Source organism: Ictalurus furcatus, chromosome 1 (assembly GCF_023375685.1).
Source record: "Ictalurus furcatus strain D&B chromosome 1, Billie_1.0, whole genome shotgun sequence".
In the NCBI taxonomy this organism is placed as follows: Eukaryota; Metazoa; Chordata; class Actinopteri; order Siluriformes; family Ictaluridae; genus Ictalurus; species Ictalurus furcatus.
This window is the reverse complement of record NC_071255.1, coordinates 19270120-19290511: the sequence shown is the minus strand read 5'-3', so window position 1 is coordinate 19290511 and position 20392 is coordinate 19270120. Positions and strand designations below refer to the sequence as shown.

At 39.9% G+C, this 20392-nt stretch overlaps 1 protein-coding gene across 1 annotated transcript in view; it reads left to right on the top strand.

The window, feature by feature from the left end:
- Positions 1-8240, top strand: part of LOC128611638 (matrix metalloproteinase-16-like) — a 62114-nt gene extending 53874 nt beyond the window's left edge. Inside the window, exons 8-10 of the mRNA XM_053631317.1 lie at positions 2812-2962; positions 3068-3183; positions 4756-8240. Coding sequence (XP_053487292.1) covers positions 2812-2962; positions 3068-3183; positions 4756-5084 — 596 coding nt within the window. The 3' untranslated portion in view covers positions 5085-8240. The remainder of the gene's footprint in view (positions 1-2811; positions 2963-3067; positions 3184-4755) is intronic.
- Positions 8241-20392: the final 12152 nt, after the last annotated feature.

Sequence of the window (20392 nt, the reverse complement as noted above, 5' to 3'; positions counted from 1 at the left end):
GCCGTATGAGTGCTGCCAGTATTGCTGCAGAGGTTGAAGGGGTGGGGGGTCAGCCTGTCAGTGCTCAGACCATATGCCGCACACTGCATCAAATTGGTCTGCATGGCTGTCGTCCCAGAAGGAAGCCTCTTCTAAAGATGATGCACAAGAAAGCTGGCATACAGTTTGCTGAAGACAAGTAGACTAAGGACATGGATTACTGGAATCATGTCCTGTGGTCTGATGAGATAATCTTATTTGGTTCAGATGGTGACAAGTGTGTTTGGCGGCAACCAGGTGAGGAGTACAAAGACAAGTGTGTCTTGCCTACAGTCAAGCATGGTGGTGGGAGTGTCATGGTCTGGGGCTGCATGAATGCTGCCGGCACTGAGGAGCTACAGTTCATTGAGGGAACCATGAATGCCAACATGTACTGTGACATACTGAAGCAGAGCATGATCCCCCCCCTTCGGTGACTTGGCCGCAGGCCAGTATTCCAGCATGATAACAACCCCAAACACACCTCCAAGACGACCACTGCCTTGCTAAAGAAGCTGAGGGTGAAGGTGATGGTCTAAACCCTATTGAGCATCTGTGGGGCATTCTCAAATGGAAGGTGGAGGCGCACAAGGTCTCTAACATCCACCGACTCCGTGATGTCGTCATGGAAGAGTGGAAGAGGACTCCAGTGGCAACCTGTGAAGCTCTGGTGAACTCCATGCCCAAGAGGGTTAAGGCAGTGCTGGAAAATAATGGTGGCCACACAAAATATTGACACTTTGGGCCCAATTTGGACATTTTCACTTAGGGGTGTACTCACTTTTGTTGCCAGCGGTTTAGACATTAATGGCTGTGTGTTGAGTTATTTTGAGGGGACAGCAAATGTACACTGTTACACAAACTGTACACTCACTACTTTACATTGTAGCAAAGTGTCATTTCTTCAGTGGTTTCACATGAAAAGTTATAATCAAATATTTACAAAAATGTGAGGGGTGTACTCACTTTTGTGAGATACTGTATATGATGCATTAAACAAACAAGTGTAAATGGAGTCAAAATGGATGTTTCTTTCAGCAGCTTAGTTAATTATATATCTTGTAGCTGAGTTTCTACCATTGATTTTTGTTAAGGGCAATATTCTGAATGTTTTCTTGCTGTAGTTTGGGGAATAACATTCATTCACATTTACTAAATTTCCAAGCCTGGCAACAGATTATTTATTTATATTTATTGGTACAAGAAATGCCTTGTTTGTGTATATTGTTCCATGTGAAAGTGGTGAAAAGAAGTTGGTTCTGGCCCAAATTGAATAGAAACCATTGAATTCATTCATGGAGTTAAACAATTGAAGCCAAATTAATATGTATTCCAAACTGCCCTCATTGACATTTTTTTCAGCCGAAAGCCTGCCCATGTGTGCTGTTGTTGACTTCTGCACCATATTCCAACTATTTAGCATGACAGTGTCCTGCCTTCTAGGACATAGCTAAAGCTGGTTGTTTAGTACAGGCTACTGGAGTTCTGCAGTTTAATGCTTTTCAGAAATGTGCTTTCCCTTATAGCTCTGTACATTGTACACTGTTCATTGGCATGCTTTTTTCAAATTCATTGATGGGAGTTGGAAAGAGATTAATGACTGTCCATGGTACTAATTTAAAGAATTGAGTGTCAGAGCTAGAGAAACTTCCCAGTGAATTTGTGACAGTGGATAAATCCTAATCCAATGTATCTCTATGAAAAAGAACAGACATGGCCTACACTTCCTTGGCTTCTTTCACACATCTACACACACACACATGATGGCTCGTTTAGTTTTTCTAATAAAATCTGCAAATTTTGAGGCCCGGGTAATTATGAGGACATTTGGTCGTTTTTGGTCTTCAGAAAGGGTTAAATATATATACACACTCACGCACGCACGCATGCACACACGCACACACGCACGCACACACAGACAGCTTGAGAGACCCCCAACCCTCTGTCTAGCCTGTGTCTGGCTTCCAGAGCATTTTGGCAAAGAAAAGCTGACCCTGCCAAGAGGAGCTTGAGAAAGCCCTCAGGTGAAATGATAGGCATTTCCTGTTTCAGAGGAAATGGTATAGACCCTGTCCTTAGTTGCAGCGCTGACAAAATAATCTACTCTCTCATATGGCATTTCTTAGTGTGATAAGGCAGCACTGATGTTTCCGCAAGGTCACTGGTGGGCCTGGGACCATACAGTTCTAGGAAAACGCTCTTCCTTTCTAAAGAAATGTGTTACTAATTCTCACTATTATCGTAATAGAAAACTTCCTCCACAGCAAGCCCCTCAGACCCCCTGATATTTAAAAGTGCACGCTTTAATGGGTATGAACTGGAGGGTGCTGTAATACGAGCCGGGTGAGGGTAATTCACTGTAATTAAAAACAAACAGTCCAGCCTGAGGTGCGAAATTAAATGTCTATTGAACAGAAAGAAATGTTTATCGCAAAATAATGTAAATAGAAGAGATTTCATATCAGTACTGATTGTGCCAGGCAGGGTGTCAGCAGTTTTCCAGTGTTGTGCTTCACTGGTTTGCTGACCATAAAAGAAAATGATTTACTATAATGACACGACATAGAAAATAAACTATTACACTGAACATTGATTTGAAAACATTAAATGTACGTAATGATGGAATTGCTCAGAGGACTGTATAACTGTAAATCAACAAAAAGTGCTGCAAATTGATGTCCAGTGTTTAATGGGAGTTGCAGCACTCTCATTTGGTTAACAGTCTCCCCAGTTCTACGTACAGTACTAGCAGTTGTACATAATAGTATTAAATTGTGGCTTTAACTTGCGTAGGAAAGCAGTTCTGGGTGTTCAAAGACACCATACTCCAGCCTGGCTACCCAAAGGACATCTCCATGTTTGGGAACGGCATGCCAGCACAGAGTATTGAGACTGCCGTCTGGTGGGAGGATGTAGCCAAGACCTACTTCTTCAAAGGAGACAGGTCTGTGTGTGTGTTTGTGCTTCTGATATCTTAATCTACACTTTTGTTTACTTTTTTCTGGTTCGTCTTTGACCACATTTCTGTGCACTAATTGTTTCCATGCAGATATTGGAGATACAATGAGGAAATGCGGACCATGGATCCTGGATACCCAAAGTCCATTGCCGTGTGGAAAGGTGTTCCAGATTCTCCTCAGGGTGCCTTCGTAGACAAATCTAACGGTACAGTCTGTTCCCTTAACTAATTGCTGCTAAATATATTTAGCCAACAACCTACTGTAGTGTTTCCTTTAGCTTTTTGCTGGTGTTCAGCACAGTGTAGAGTCTTGCCTATGTTGTCCTGCTTTCATTCTATCCAACTGCACAGCTTAAAGGAATCACAGGAGAGAAATTTTGTTCTCTTTTTATATTTCTTCTCATTGGCTGTCGAGAGTGGGTGTTGCAAATTTCATTGGCTGAGCTTATTGCTAGAGGTGTACCGTTTGAGAGCCACATGCATGCCATCTGTCCCCTTCTTTGCCTGCCAGATCTGCACAATAGCTCCAGCATTCATCTAAGCGTGAAGGGTGAATCGATATTCCAGGGAAATCATTTGGTTGAGCACACTTGCAATGCAATCGCTGGCTTTCATTCAACCACTGGCCCTGGATATCACCCGGATGCCACAGGGAACAAAAAAATTGACCCTGATTATTAACCATTATTGCCACCCAGTAAAGGCTTTGATAGTGATAGCAACTCTTCTCACCAGCCATACCAGCAGTATGAGCATGTAGGAGTCAGTGGGTCAGTAAATGCAGTATTCTGCAGCAGCCTTCTCTCTTGCATTTCCCTGACCATTTCAGATTAAACACCAAATGTTCTGCCAAAATAGTTACTGTTCAAGTCTGAAGAATGAGCACCAGAGTTCTTGTGTAAATATATACTTTAAAAGCACTAATTTTCAGACATGTATGGGAGTATGGAAAGCCATAGTGTTTTGGGGGAAAATATGTATTCTCTGTAGTCAAAGTAACATGCGAGATGCTCAGATTCGAAATCAATTGTTTTCACTCACATGTAGCCTCCATGTCACATTGCAAGTCTGGGAAGTTAAAAAAGAATCCAGAAAAGTCTTGAAAAGGTTCGCAGTGGATAACTCTGAAGCACTCTTCCATGGTTGCACCCTCCTGACCTCTGCCTCATTCACAGTTAAGCTGAGCCAGTCCGATATCCCAGGCTGAATACTATAAGGACTCAGTGCTCTTTCTCTCTCTTTCTCTCTCTCTCTCTCTCTTTCTCTCTCTCTCTCTCTCTCTCTCTCTCTCTCTCTCTCTCTCTCATTCTCTCTTGCTCTCTCTCGCGCTCTGTCCTCACTTCACTTCTACAGTGATTTCCACCTGCCTCACACAGTCCACTGTCACCTCAATCAGCAGGACTCCAGTGGCTCCAGTTTTTTGGGGGGGTGTTTTGGCTCCTCCACTGTTTTCCTTTCTTTTCTTAAAGAACTTGGATGAATAATGCATGTGGAGACAAAGGATGAGTGCAGCCAGATTGTCATGCTGAGTATGTCACAAGTTTCCATTTACTTTATCCACCAGAGAGCTGGAGAAACACTCTCATTTCTCCACACACAACAGTGCTGGGAATATAGGCTAGTGGGCTAAAGTTATCCAGAGGACAAGCCAAAATCTTGTCACACTTGCTTATATGGCTCAAAATTAAATGCTATGAGAAAATTGCTATGATTAGTAAGTCATCCATCAAAGATAGACTTCACCCTGATGTGACATAATGTCTCTGAATGTTTTGCAGGTTTCACATATTTCTACAAAGATAAAGAGTACTGGAAGTTCAACAATCAGAGGCTGCGGGTGGAGCCTGGCTATCCTCGCTCCATCCTCAAGGACTTCATGGGCTGTGATCTGACACCAATCGACCCTGAACACATCCCCACTGAGGACGTGGACATCGTCATCAAGCTGGACAACGAAGCCAGCACAGTGAAAGCCATTGCCATTGTCATTCCCTGCATCCTGGCACTCTGCCTGCTGGTGCTGCTCTACACCATCTTTCAGTTCAAGAGAAAGGGCACACCACGCCACATACTGTACTGCAAGCGCTCCATGCAGGAGTGGGTGTGAGACAGAGCCCTGCCCAGGCCAGCCCCTTTACTCCCATTCCCCCCTGGCAGATGCCATGGTGGTACAGCCCACCTTAAACCTGCATATGGCCCTGATCTCCCTCTGTCTCTCTCCATTTCTCTGAGGAGCAGAGAGGGCCTTTACCTAAATCTACCCCCTCCAGGAGAGAAAGGGTGCATCATCCTTACTCCCATTCCTTTTCCTTACAGCTCAGTGCACCTGCTTTAAGACTAGGGAGGGTTTCAGATCAGACTCCCATGGTGCATTGCGACGTCCTGCGTCAAATCAGGTCTTAACTGTTTTAAGTGGGGAAAAAAGCTGATTGCTATAGCCCTAGGTTTTACTCCCAACTGCACGCTTGATAGACAGAAAAAAAAGAGTAGAGAAAATTGCTCATCATAAAAGTTACTTGAATTCAACAAATTCATCTGAAATATTTACCTTCTCATTTAATTTTTTTGTTTGGCTTTGATCCATAAATACTATTTTCAACCAGATATATTTACAATACCCTTTAAGCACTCCTGAAAAAAAATAAGAGTCCAAACCAAATAAAGATTTCTCTCCAAAAAAGGATTTTTCTATAATTATTATTGTTATTTTGTTACTGCTTTCTTTTCTTTTTCCTTCCCTGCTCCTAAAATTATAGGGATAAGAAGTAGGTAACTTGTGACTGTTCTGGCAGTCTGTCTCAATGAACAGGGGCCAAAATATTCTGCAATATTTTTAACAGCCTTAATTGTAGATCATGTTTTTCTTGTTTGGTCTTTTTTGAGCTTTGCTTTGTCAGCAAGCCAGTGGGTGGTGTCTATTGAGTTGCTACCTTTGTCCTTCATTTTGTTAACCAAGTTTGCCACTGCGCGGTTCTGCCAAGTCACTGGATCAGGAGCAAGCAGTTGAGTGCACTTAAAGTGAAATATGTCAGTGGGAGCAGAGGGAAAGATTCTAGTCACTACATCAGCTAATGTTACTGCTACTATCTGATGTGCTCTGTCACTATATCAGTCAGATAGTGCTTCAGAGAATAACTTGTTTGTTCCTGTTTACCTGCCTGCAACAGAGCCAGGAGTGCTGGTGCTCCTCTCTGAAAGGAACTCGCAGTCAGCAGAAAGTGTGTCAACTCTTCTGGACTGCCTTGTTTTGGTGGGTGGTGTTGATATCCCAAAGCCTTGGCACACACTGAACATGGACAAGAGCATCTCAGGACACTGCTTGTGCATACGAGCATTCATGTCCATGTTTGTGTCCTCTGCCTGACTACAGAGGATGAAAGAAAAGAAATAAAATCATACAGTCATGGTAGGTTTAAAAAAAAAAAAAAAGTCTGGATGGAACCAGAAATGTTAATACGCCTCGCGGCATGCAACTTGAAGTCAGCCTATTGCATTGGAAGGACGTGTTCTGAAACTCCTAAATATACAGTACCTTGCTTGCAATTGTCTTTTTATTTGTTTTCTTATATTCTTGGTACAGTAAAGAACAAAAAATGAATGGTCTCAACCTCAAGGTACAAGTGGTACTCAAAAGAGCTGAGCAGTCATCAGGAATTCTTATTTTTGGCTGATACTGGTCATAAGATATATCTTGATTTGTTACTAATTCATTCTAACTGACAGAAACTGACAAACATGTTGTTGCTCTTTGGCAAGCATTGTTTGAATATGGGTCTGTATCATGCTGATGTTTTCTTTTATATTTGTTTAAGAACAAACGAGACAACTATATGTAAGATTCCTAATGGGACGAGGGATCAGTCCTGACAGAAAAATAAATTGATTAGTATAACATCAATGGCTTTATGCTTTTTGCTCATATGTATGCACTTTTTTTAAATGTCTAAAGCAAAATCCAAATTGTCTTTCTTTAACTGCCTTGATATGCTTTTTTTGCTCGTTCATTGTTACAAAAATGCCTATTTCTTTGACTCATTCTTTCATTTTTCATGTCCTTTTTTTACTGCTGCTGTCTGTGTGTGCATGTGTGTATGCATGAAAGCAGCACCATATTTTCCAAAGATTTAGACAACTGCGATGTTTATTAGAACAATACTAAGACCCAAATATTAGTCTCAATGGCAGCGCAGTGCAGTTTTATGCTGATTCTTAAGATTTGATAAAAATGTAAACATGGACAGAATAACTGCTTTGGACAGAAACATCATTTAGTTTAACCCGACAAATTTAGGTCCAATATGACATTGCAGTTTAAAGTGTTGAAATTGTGGTTACAGGGGTTGTTAAAAAAAAAAAAAAAAACTGTAAATTTGTATGTGTACCCCTAACCTAGGACTCAATCCTGGGCCTTTGACATGTTGCTGTTTTCGCCTCACACCTAACCAGTGCTGGTAATAAGCTTTTAGACATGGGATCGACCTGTGCTTGGTTTGGTAGAGAACATGACAATTGGTGCTAAATTGACCTACACTGGTAACGTAATCTTGTGGTGCTATTCTCTTTGGATTTACACTTGAGTGACTGTGACCTAAGCAGTAATAATCCACTTTATTTTTAACACCAATCCATATTTGTACATTGGTGTATTGTCTGATGAATCACATTTACCAGATTTAATATTGAAATCCTTAAGGGACCATTCATTTTGAACCAGCCTTATTATCAGTTTGCACACTAATTCATGTTTAATGATGCAGAGGTTAACAGATGAGCTTATTAGCTTTACATATGTGTTGTTCTGTGGCAGCTTGTCATTCATTTCCAATAATGCAGTTCATTTTGCGGACCAGCCTGTTTCTTCTGTAGTTCTCATGCCTCGATGTTCTCAGTTCATGTTCATTGTCATGGTCATGACTATATCTATACTTGTATTAATATGCATTCATACTAGTTACATACCAGTTACATACCAGTTACACACCAGTTACATACCAGATAGATTTAAACATTAGGGAAACAACTAAGAACAAAAACCTTTTCTACTCTGTTCTTATATTTTTTTTTGTTTTCATTCTCGCATCACCCTGGCATGTTTTTGTGCTGTATCATTTCATCATTCATTTCACTGATCAATAAACACAATTGAACATATGTTCATGAGTCACGATCATTTGTAGGTACAACCCCAATTCCGAAAAAGTTGGGACAGTACGGAAAATGCAAATTCACCCTGTACTATATTGAAAACATATTATTAACACTTTATTTGGTGTTTTACTTTGTGAATTTAATTTATTTTTGAAAATATACACTCATTTCAAATCTGATTACTGCAACACACTATAAAAAAGTTGGGACAGTCGACTGTTTACCACTGTGTACCATCACCTTTTCTTTTAATAATACTTATTAAGCGTTTGGGCGCTGAGTGAAGACACAAGTTGGTTAAGTTTAGCAAGTGGAATTTTCCCCCATTCTTCCATTATGCATTTCTTCAGCTGTGCAATGGTACAGGGCCATCGTTGCCTTATTTTGCGCTTCATAATGCGCCACACATTCTCAGTCAGAGACAGGTCAGGACTGTAGGCAGGCCATGTTAACACCCGCACTCTCTGCTTACGCAACCATGCGCTTGTAATCCGGACAGAATGTGGTTTGGCATTGTCCCTGGAAAAGACAACGTCTGGATTGCAGCATATGTTGTGCCAAAATGTGTACATATCTTTCTGCATTAATGTTGCCCTCACAGATGTGCAAGTTACCCATGCCATGACAGACGCTGGCTTTTTGACCTGACACTGATAACAGCTTGGATGGTCCTTTTCCTCTTTGCCCTGGAGAACACGATAGCGGTTTTGTCCAAAAATTTGAACCGCTAACTCGTCGGACCACAAAACACGATTCCAGTGTGCTACTGTCCATCTCAGATGAGACCGAGCCCAGAGAAGTCGGCAGTGCTTCTGGACAATGTTGATGTACGGCTTATGCTTTGCATAGTAAAGCCTTAACTTGCATCTGTGGATGCAGCGGCGAATGGTGTTGACTGAGAAAGGTTTACCAAAGTATTCCAAGTCCATATCAGGATATTCATTACAGACTCATGACTGTTTTTAAGAGTGACGTCTGAGGGATCGGAGATCACTTGCATTCAGAAGTGGTTTTCAGTCTTGCCCTTTACGCACCGAGATTTGACTGCATTCTTTGAGTATTTTAATTATATTGTGCACAGTAGAAGGTGAAATTCCCAAAAACATACCGATTTATCTTTGGGGAATGTTGTTCCCAAGTGTTGGATTATCCACTGATGCATCTGTTGTCAGATTGGCACAACCAACTTGTCACATTGCTATTAGTCCTAAATTGCCCCTGTCCCAACTTTTTTGGAATGTGTTGCATGAATCAATTTCAGAATAATCATTTATCTTCAAAAAAAGCTATGCAGTTGATTAGTTCAAAGTACATTTCCAAATCACTCCTCTTTGTTTTTATTAGCATTTTCCATACTGTCCCAACTTTTTCGGAATTGGGGTTGTATATTTGCATTGTGTGTTTTTTTTCCACTTCCATATCATTTGTTCTCCCTGTATATTTTGTTGTGGTTTTATCTTATTGTGCATCACTGTGTGTTGTGGAAACTGCTCCGAGTTCCAGTTCTCTCTTTAATGTTGCTCCCTGAGCATAAATCACAGGTAAGAATAGTTTATATATCTCAATATAAATCTCAAGTCACAATAATTTATTCCTAGTTCTTTCCTGTGCCCTTTGGACAAGTCCATTCATGCTTGTGTACAAACATGTTTAGTGTTCATGTACAGCATCTATAAAGAAGCAGAGGGGAGTGAGGTGGCAGAGGCTCGGTGAAATGATTTTTAACTGCAGGGGAAAATAAGCTCCATTAATCGCTGTATTGACTCCATGGCGCAACTTGTTTTCATCACACACCCCACTGTGCCTTAGTTACCATCCTCGTGGTGCAGCTTACATCCACTCAACAGGCTCATTCATTACAATATACGTCTACAGATTGTATTTGGAAAGGCTTCGAACACTCAAAATGTTAATTCAGCTGTGTTGAGAACATACCCCTCACAGGTTTGCACTACTTCCAGGTTCAATTGTATTAACATGTGAATTAAATTGTATTTTCTGCTCATGTCAGGGACAAAAAAAAAGGGGAAAATCTAGATTAAATCTTAAGGGTTCTTCCGTTTCACCCTCAAGGGAACCTTTAAAGTGTGTCCTATCAGAGAGGATTGTACGTTCAACTCCATTAGGAAGAATCATTAACTATTGTAAGAATGCTTGACAAAACCTTTTTATAAGATTGTACTGCTGTCCAGTAAATCTCACTGATCCCAAAACTTTAGGTAGTCATTCATTTAAGATGTGATTAGATGCGTCATTATCTAATATATAATATAGTATAACCAATAACTAATGTGATTTTGGTCTTGTTTCTAGCTTTAGTCTCAAAATCAAACAGTTTAACACAATTGCCAAAGCAGTAGAATTTCATATATATACAGTGAAAGTATCGAGTGATTTATCTGTCTTGTTCTACTGATTCAAAAGCAGCACATTAACAGTGACACTTTATGCAAAAGAAAGCATGTGTGTAAGAGTCTGTGAAAATGGCCTCTAGTCCTGGGTAAGACCGTCCTGGCTGGTGTCCCACTTAGACTATTGGAAATATACCGCAACCCTCTGTTTCACGTATCACCTTCCATTCTGCCTGTTCCTCTGGGTAATTAAACCATTTCTTCTTAATTAAAGCTGCCATGGAGGATGAGAAGCTAGGGACCCAACCACCACAGAAACGAATGAAGGAAAAGGGAGTAATAGCAATAACACGGGGAAAAAATAAAGGACAAAATAAACCTTGAATGTAGAATTCAGAGATTTGATTATTATGCTATTATCATCAATATAGTTCACATGTACACCTACTTCTTCCAGGAAAAAGAAGTTTCCAAAAAAATCCAGGTATATTTGGTGATGTTATAAACATAAGTTACAAACCTTGTGATGATGGTCCATTCTAACCAGGACACCAAGATGGAGCTCAAGAATACACACTGAGGGAATCTTTATTCAGGCATGCAAAAATAACTGCATAGGTCATGAAAATGACATGGTTACTGATGCCTCACCTCATCCACTCCTTTAACCTGTGACTCTAGAGTAGAGCATCTTATTTATAAATGATACACGGCAGACAAATCCACTTGTCACATCTTTATACTAAATCTTGATTGAGCTGAACCTAACACAAATAACACTACATCATTTGCTATCCTGTAATACCTAATTGGGTATTACTGTTAATAAATCGGGGGGGGGGGGTCTTTTGTGATTAGTGTGATAAATGGAGAGCAACTACTCAAGCAGTTTCTTTTCCGTCAGCAGTCAAAGTCAGCATTTCTATTTGGAGTTAGACTGCTGAATGTGTTCTGCTGTGTTAATGAGTGCCATTTAAAACATTAAGAATCATTGTACCTTGCCTTCAATGTTGAATGTAAAACAAAATCTGTTTGAGTTGAATCCATGTGAATACATTCCATTGCCGTGACAAAAAGATCTCCAACACATTAATTGTGCACTATAATATTTGTGCACTTTTTTGTGCTTTGTGTGTGTGTCTGTGTGTGTGTGTGTGTGTGTGTGTTATACATATTAAGTGCTCTCTTCTCCAGCACTGAGACTCAGAAATGCTTGTGGCCAGCCTGTGGATTCCATCATGTCTTCATCAGATATCATGGCAGACCTTCTGATTGAGCTGTCACTTGTATGGTCACCAAGCTGCATTACAGTAACCTCACTTTCAAGGGTTCATGCCCTTTTGGCCCAGCTGTTGTGGCATAAAGTTTAAATGCAACAGTCCCGAGAGAGAGAGAGAGAGAGAGTTCAACCAGAGTCCACAGTATTTTCTGAAGTCTGGCCTCAGAGACCGAGGCTACAGAGAGCAGCAGCTCCCTCAAGGGTAACTGTGAGAGTCTTTTTAGTGTCACAAGCAGACTTAAATATACACAACATAGTCATTAATTACAACGATTAACAAAAATAGGTTCCTACCCAGCTGTGCAATTTGGCAATTAGTCAAATCCTTTCATAATGAAATAAATTATAATATAATTAAACACAAATCAGTGTATTATATGGTCACACTTTTTAATTCCTACAGAAAAGACAAAATAAAATAAAATCCTGTGTGACTTTTCCTGACAACCCCACAAACTAGGATTGAAATTCTTGTTAGGTAGATGAGGATATATGCTGAATAACACATCATCACAACATGATCTGTACAATTGAATTGATAAGTATGATGCTTTCATGCATTTTGGGTGGATACCAGACAGTAGTAGAAGTGGTGATATTAGTAGACATGATCATTTAATTAGTTAAGGCATGATCTACCGTCAACTGTTTTGCCATATTAATAACATTAACAGGTGTAGTTCCACTGATATGTATTCATATACCATGCTAGTAAGGAGGAAATACATCTTACCATATTAAACCCACATCTATCTTTCTTTGTTTCCTCCTACAATAAAACCTCCAGTACTTCCAGTATATCCCTATGCCCAAGCCTAAGTGTTTTATCTGACTAGTAGCTTTTAAAACATAAATGGGGAAAAATACATGATCATGATTGGTTAATCCTTTTCTCACCATAGCAGCTGGAAGGAAATAAAATGTGATTAATCAAACTAAGGGACAAGTTCATTTGATATCTGCAGCAGTTAAATATGGAATTGTAATTATGACTTTCATGACTGTCTATGAACATTGTTATAGCATAATTACTAAGCAAAACAATGCTATTTGACACACATATAATCAGTTGTGATTATATGTGAACCACCAAAGAATAAGCATTTTGCAACTGTCATAAAATGTTTCCCCCTAGCTACGCCTCTGCTATGTGTATCTCTGCACTCTATATCTGACTCATAGCAGAGTCATTTTGATTTCATCGGAGATTAAATGTTTATAGGTGTATATTGCAACGTTGTCTGAACAGCACTGCTGAAAAAAGAAAACATTTATTGTCTTTATCGCAGGAGGGTTTCAGGAATCTGGTACAAACAGGCAGGGTATCAAGACTGGATAGAGAATTACTGTAACCTCAGAAAATTTTAATGTCGAAAGTGCAAGTGGAGGAAAAGAACCACAAGGGAAGTGAATAAATGTGTCATGGTGTTAATGCTACAGTCAAAGACATGGGAATACGACAAGTCCTCTCTTGGAACGCATTAAATTATGATGTGAGTACACAATTCTTCTTAAGTACACACTTTTATTTTTTCTTCTAAAATTATGTCTTTTTTTCCTTCGAGACAGATCAGCCTATGTCTCTCAGGCACAACAAATTATGGGCTCATTTGGTTGCGATTCCAGCAGACCAGCGGCTAAGTTCAACTAGCAGGGGAAAGTAATTTAACATTATTCGTTAATTGGCACAGAAGGGTCAGTGCAATGCAGCAATCTCACATGCAGCTCATGGGTGCGGTTTGTATTTTTAGCTACACTGGGCTGACATTCAGACTCAGTAGGCTAATTCATTTCCGATTTGCTCACAACATGAGGAATAACGACTAAATCTAAACCATTACTGGTTTTGGCATCATGAGATGGAGCTCATACTGAAATCATAACACTCACAAGTAGACTGTGATGCTGGGAGTACAGAGACTGTTAATGGGAAATAAATGAGTGCTGCTTCTGTGAAGGAAGGATCAAGCACAAATTGTGTGTCCTATCCCCGTTCCTCTGAAATGAACGAGATATAGGGATACACATACCCTATATTCTATGTGAATAAAGATATTTTATGTATTGCCAAATTGAGGCCCACATTAACATCACTGTCCACTAATACATGGGAAAAATGTCCTGTTGAACTCCAAATGAACTCCAGTTCAACTACAACAAATTCTAATACTCTATAAATGCAATCTACTTATACATTCATTCATTCATGGTGAGTGACTCATTTATACTGGTCAGGATGATGGTGAACTGAAACCTATAATGGGAACACTGGATGGGACGTCATCCCATCACCATGGTGCATCACCGGGCACCATGCACACACACACACACACACACACACACCTATGCAGTATAGCCAATTCACCCACCTGCATGTATTTGGGAGGTGAACCTGGAGGAAACCCACACAAATACATGAAACTTTGTAAAGAGCTCTGAGCTCTGGATCGAAGTATTACCCCAGAGCCCTGTGAGGCAGCAATGCTACCCACTGCACAACCATTCTATAACCTGTAGCTCAAAATGATTTATTCCACTGTAGAGGCTGAAGAAGGGATCAGTGGACTAAAGTTAGAGAGGCACAAAATATTACAAAAGGTTATGAGTGTGTGTCTGGGGTTAATTTTACATAATTCAGTCTGCAGCAAGATGATTATTCCTGCATGACTACGCTCAGCTGTTCTTTCATTTGTTATTATTCATTTTTTTTTATTATCTGTAAATGAAGTTTTTAGCAGGAATCCTTCGGTAAATACAACAGACACTGTCAATATCCTCATGTAAAACAAATAAATAAATAAAAATAAACTCGAATAACATGGGCTTGATAACAATCAAGCCTCATGGGACATAGCATTATAGGCCACCAAGAAACCTCACTCTGATTGGCCGACGTCTCTGCAGGCTTGTTCATCAGCAGAACTGTACACACAGATGAATCATAGTCAGCTCGTTAATCGGAAACTCACTAATTGCAAATTCCAGGAAAGAGATAATGAGTGCCAATTGCTTTTGCTCTCTCCTATGATTCAAATTACAGCTTCACCACATTCACAAGACATGTTCTTAACCAATCTAGGTGAAACATCTGTAATAATTAATAAATACAAATGATTTTATGATTAGTCTTAAATCTTTCAATCTTTCATTTGATTCAGTAAACCACACATCAGAAGCATCATACTGGCTCTGTTGACTGCAGAAAGAACTAACACCTATCATGTTTGCGTGGGAGTGATATTCGCCAGCTCGCCAGAGCTACTTCAGAAATCACTCAGCAACTCATGACTCATTGATGAAATAAATTAGGAAGTGGTGTGGTTATCACACTTCATGTTTTTCATGTTTTTCTTCAAAGAAGAATTTGAGTTTGATTTAAACTTTAAAATGAATGCTTTGAACTTTTTATGGCTAGATGTATAGAACTCTTACTATACATCAAACTTGAAGCCACGAAAGATGTTTATTTCTTTGATCTTTAATGGTATGCCACTGGGATCATTAGACCCAGTGATGTGTTTTTTACCCTTATACAAATGAAACATTTTTTTTTTCTCAAACCATATACTTGTTAAGAGAACATTTTTCAGAGTGGTATAAAACCAACCCAGCCTTTGATGAAACTCGCTCATTTTAATTGACACTTGTTGTGAGTACGGAAGGCATAAATTGCTTCCCCTGGGTTGCTGGTGCAAATGGAGGAAATCACTCTTTCCATTTGGAACTTGACTCACTGGCTTTTCTTGTTTATGTGCTGTAACATAATTAGCTTTAAGTCCTAGCAAAGCTCATTTAAATTTCAAATGCAACCATTTTCATTTTTTAAACGGGTACTCATTCGAATGGTTTATGTGAAATGCCTGTGCCTTACAGGTGAAGAGTTATCAACAGGCTGGAGAATGTTTTTATACCTTCCGTTATAAATTTGTCAGGATGATGAAATCTTTGTCTAACATTAAGAATGACATATAATGAAAGAGTAAATTATAAAGCACCAGTGCTCTAGCCATTTTGCGCTAAAGCTGCTATCCCATTAAGGCATGGGCACTCAGCCCTGACTCATCACTCAAAATGCCGTTTCTCTGAATGGATAGATCTTTGCTGATGTTTCAAACAATTAGATGAGAAGTGCTTTGTTCATGACCTGGGATGTCCCATGGTGTCTGAATGCAGAAATTTCAAGTAACGCTGCATTTCCCAAACAAACCTTTTTTTCCTCTCTATTACTGTTATGCAGTCAAACAACAGACTTCACAATAAACAAAAGTTACTCTGTGCTTTTGATGCTCCTTCCCTAAAATGTGTTATTATCAGCCATTAACTATGAAAACATTATTATAAAGCAAATATTAGACTATTTAGCATATGTAAAATTCACATGTGAATCAGGTCATTATTCGCATGTAAAGTTCGTGTGATTTTTCTGTAAGGCCTGAAGCACTAAGAGGATTGGGGTGTGTCAAATTCACAATACTCCCAGATGTGGGAGCACTGCAGGCTAGCCACATCAGCATCAGTTGTCCCCCTGAGCTCTATGACTCTAATCCTTTAATGACAAACTCAATCAGCTTCATGAGTAACCTCTCTCATGTTCCATATGCCTGATATTCACACAGCTCCAGCCCTTCCCTTTGCAGAACTCCCATTTATTATTCCCTTCATCCAGAAGCCTGAAGTCGGAGCTCCTGTTCTGAGTCTTCCACCACTCCCTAATGCTCCGTCCCACCCAGATGCAGAGGGAAAGATGTCGTAATTCAGCAGCTGCTCATAGGGAGAAAGCAACACTTCATCTGTGTTTGTGTACACGGTATGGGGCAGACTGTGTGTGCACTTCAGCACAGGTCCAATAATATTTTCCGAAGGAGATTCTGTTTTTCTTTTTGTGGTCCTTTTGAGTTTTGCTGAGCTAGCGGATTTGGAGGACACGCATTGTTGCTGCTGGCTTTGGGGGTCACCCTGGCTCAGAGAGTGACGATAGAGAGTGGGAGAGACATAGCGAGGAAGTTGGAAGCTAGGGCAGTATGGGAAAGATGAGTCAGGATGGAGAAAACTGGTCAGGCTGGAGAGTCCAAAGTAGATATTTAGACTGAGAAGATGATGCATAAGATGCGGGACATGATGAAAACATTTTGAATAAAAAGTCAATAAAGTACTTTGTGTAATCAGTACCAAAATTAACAAATGCAGTCCCTCATCCTGTGGGAATAGTAACACTCTAACTTTTTTCAGTAACTTCACATAACAAAAACACTTTTATAACAAATAGTAACCCCTTAATCAATAATCAGCTTCAGCAGATAATTAACATTAGCAATGCAATTTGCTAATTTGATTCCTTAAATATAACTGACAAATATGGAAGAAAGAGAAGAATTTTCTAATTCTATAATTCAATATTCAACCATTTCAGCAAGTTCTACATCCCTGGAAAGAAACAGTGCAGAATGGAAAATGCATGGACAGAAAAAGAAGCAGAATAACTGGAGAAAGCTTTAATGCAGACATGCTTTCCACTTTCATAGCAACAGTATGAGCAAAATAAAAGGCAATGTATTTGCAATCAAAGCTCAACACCAAACATCCACAGTATGGTAACAGTATCGTGAGATTGGTTCTGCTTAGATGTTTTTACAACAATCATTCAGAGGTGTAGTAAAGACTCGTCTGAAAGATTGCTCTTCTTTCCTGCAGGTCCCTGTAAAGGACTGAGAACTCTTTCAGCACTGTAGGGATGAGTGATGTGGCAGAAAGAGAGAGCTCATTAGACAGGCCCAAGTTATGGTCCATGAATAGAGTTCATTCTGACTGCAGCGGTTTCCAATGAGTATGGTCTGAAGGGATGCAGAGATTATCAGATCAAACTGCTGAGAGAGAAATGAGTACCTAAGAATGTGTTCCTCCCGGGAGCACAAGTTATTTCTTGCTTTAATAACCAGCCATATTTAAATATGAAATGGTTGTGATTTCTTGAGGAATGCATCAAAATCATGAGACCTTAAAATTCAGGGTAAACATTTTAAACAAACCAGAGCTCATGTCTCTGTTCATGTCTCAATTGTGACGATGCCTTTATCAAATTAGAAGGCTCTTCCATTGGAACATTTGCTCTCTCCCCAGTCCATCATATTTCTGAGCGTGCTGTCTTGTACCGTTGTCAGGGTTACCAATTTTACTTTTATCTTTTTCTTCAACTTTCCTGTCTGGACCATCTGGTTTGAATGAGCACAATTCTTTCAGAAGAGCCAGTGATGAGGACAGTGAGAAAGCAGGACCAGATGTATCCTATTATATGGACATGGTTCCAGAAGAATTGGTTTTGTTCGTCGGCATGGAGCATATGTGATACTGCAGCACAAACACCAGCTGCCACACATTTCACAGGCCATTGGGTTCTGTGGTGCACTCCCACACTCCCATCATCCACCACTTCTATGATGGAGCAACCCTGTACACTGCAGGAGGATGACATACGTCATTAACAGTCTGCTCTAATAAAGGGGGAACTCAAAGCTATTCAACAGCTGCAAATTATTTATCTCATATCTGTTGACCTTCAGCATGAAACTGAAGCAGCTGATTGTCTATATCTCTTCATTATGAGAGAAAAACACTTTGATCCAGCTGGTAATGCACTGTAATGAAATGGTTACTGACTGGTTTTGTGGGTGTTTGGTCTTTTAGTCACTCTGTGTGACAACCATGCATGTTTTTGTGATGCACAAATGGCAGAGCGCACTCGCTGAGTCATATGTTTAATTAAAAGGCAATCTGGTATGTGTCAGAGAGAATCAATAATTACTCGCTGAGTCATTCAATGCAAATCATTTTTATACTCGCATTACATGGCAACATATTGCTAAACTATATATTTCTATATCATGTTTTATGCATTTTGTATCTGAATGTAGCATAAAGCAGATGCTCCTATTATATACACTTGTGCGTCTCCATTAACTAACTGCTGTGCTCCAGAGTTATATTGAGTGCATGAGTTAGCTTACCGAAAGACAAGAATAGATGGGGCACAACATGGTACATAGTACACACCACTGTGCATTTCATTTCTCTTCTTCTTCTTTTGATAAATGCCCTGATCTCATGCACGCATCTCTTAGGGAGCGGAGTAATGTAGTGGAAAAGACTCCTCAGTGAAGATGTATGCATTCCCGTGCATTGTCTGTTCAGTGTAAGAGAGCCCAATGACAGATGGATTGATGGGTGAAGAAATGCTGCCTGGTGGCTTGAGGAGATGGAGCTCTTGGCTGACACTTTGTCCTCAATTTATCAGCTCAACCATAACTACACAAAAACATAAATCTGTGGACATTTGTGGAGCTGCAGAGAATGAGGACCAAAGGATGGAGAGAGTGAAAATGGAGGAGCTGAGCGTTCCTTGGAGTCACGTGAAGACGTAGCCAGGAGAGAGCATCAGACACATCGACAGAAAGGAGGTTAAGAGAGGAGCATTGAAGCATAGGTATGAAGATGAAGCAGCCAAACATTAATACAGAGTGGCTATAGAGACGGCATATGTGTTGAAATGCATTAAAATAGGTCATAAAAATCTGAAAAAATTTTTATACGATCTACTTTAAACTGATACAAAAACTAATGGGTTTTCCTGTGAGAGAGATAAAGAATGTTTTATTCCTTACCAGATGTGCATGGCTGTCAGAATGGAGAGTAGTGCCCAATGTAACATTAAAGGCCAAACATGAGCTCATTTCTAGAACAAGACCAGAAAGAAAAGAAAGACTAAGAGAGAGAGAGAGAGAGAGAGAGAGAGAGAGAGAGAGAGAGAGAGAGAGAGAAGAGGGAGAAATGGAGACTTTGGCCCTGGCCGGCCCACAGGAAAGAAAGCGATAGAGCTTGATCACTAACAGGTGGCTAATGCTGATTGATTCCTTTGAGAAAAAACAGAAACATTACAACTCTTCCAACTCCATGACCCCATAAAACCCCACTGTTGTGATGTTCAAAATGATTGGGCTGGTTGGACACAATTTAATTTCTAGTTCCAAGATGAAGTAATTTATTTGCGTAGTGTCCCCAAAGATAGAGGGATTCACTCAAACCTTGTTTTAATTTGAACCCTCATAGTTGTTGTATCAAATCATCAAATAAGCAAATAATAGACATAAATTTGAGGAAAACAAATTTTATGCCATTTTATGTAGTGTTTGAAAAAAAAACAACAACATTCGTACACTGAAATAGTAGGAAAAGATATTATTATAAACATTTTGGAGATGTGGGTGTTGGGGGTCACAGAGTGTTGGTGATTCACAGCTCCATGGTTCCAGGGTCCTGAGCTCCAGTTACTGAGCTCCTGAGCTCCAGTTACTGTTTGTGTTCTCCTCATGTCTATGTGGGATGCCTCCATGTACTCAAGTTTTCTCTCAACTCTCAGAAACATGCCAGTTGATGAATTGAACAAACTGCCATCCCACCCAGGGTTTATTACTGGATCCAGAGCCAGTCCTGGGAACACTGAGCTGGTGCTCAGTGTTCCCAGGACTGGCTCTGGATCCAGTACAACCCTGATCGTGTAAAAAAAAATGACTGTAGATAAATTTTGGATATGATTCTACTCAGGGAGCATAGTGGGTAGGTTACAATGGAGTACATAGTCTAATA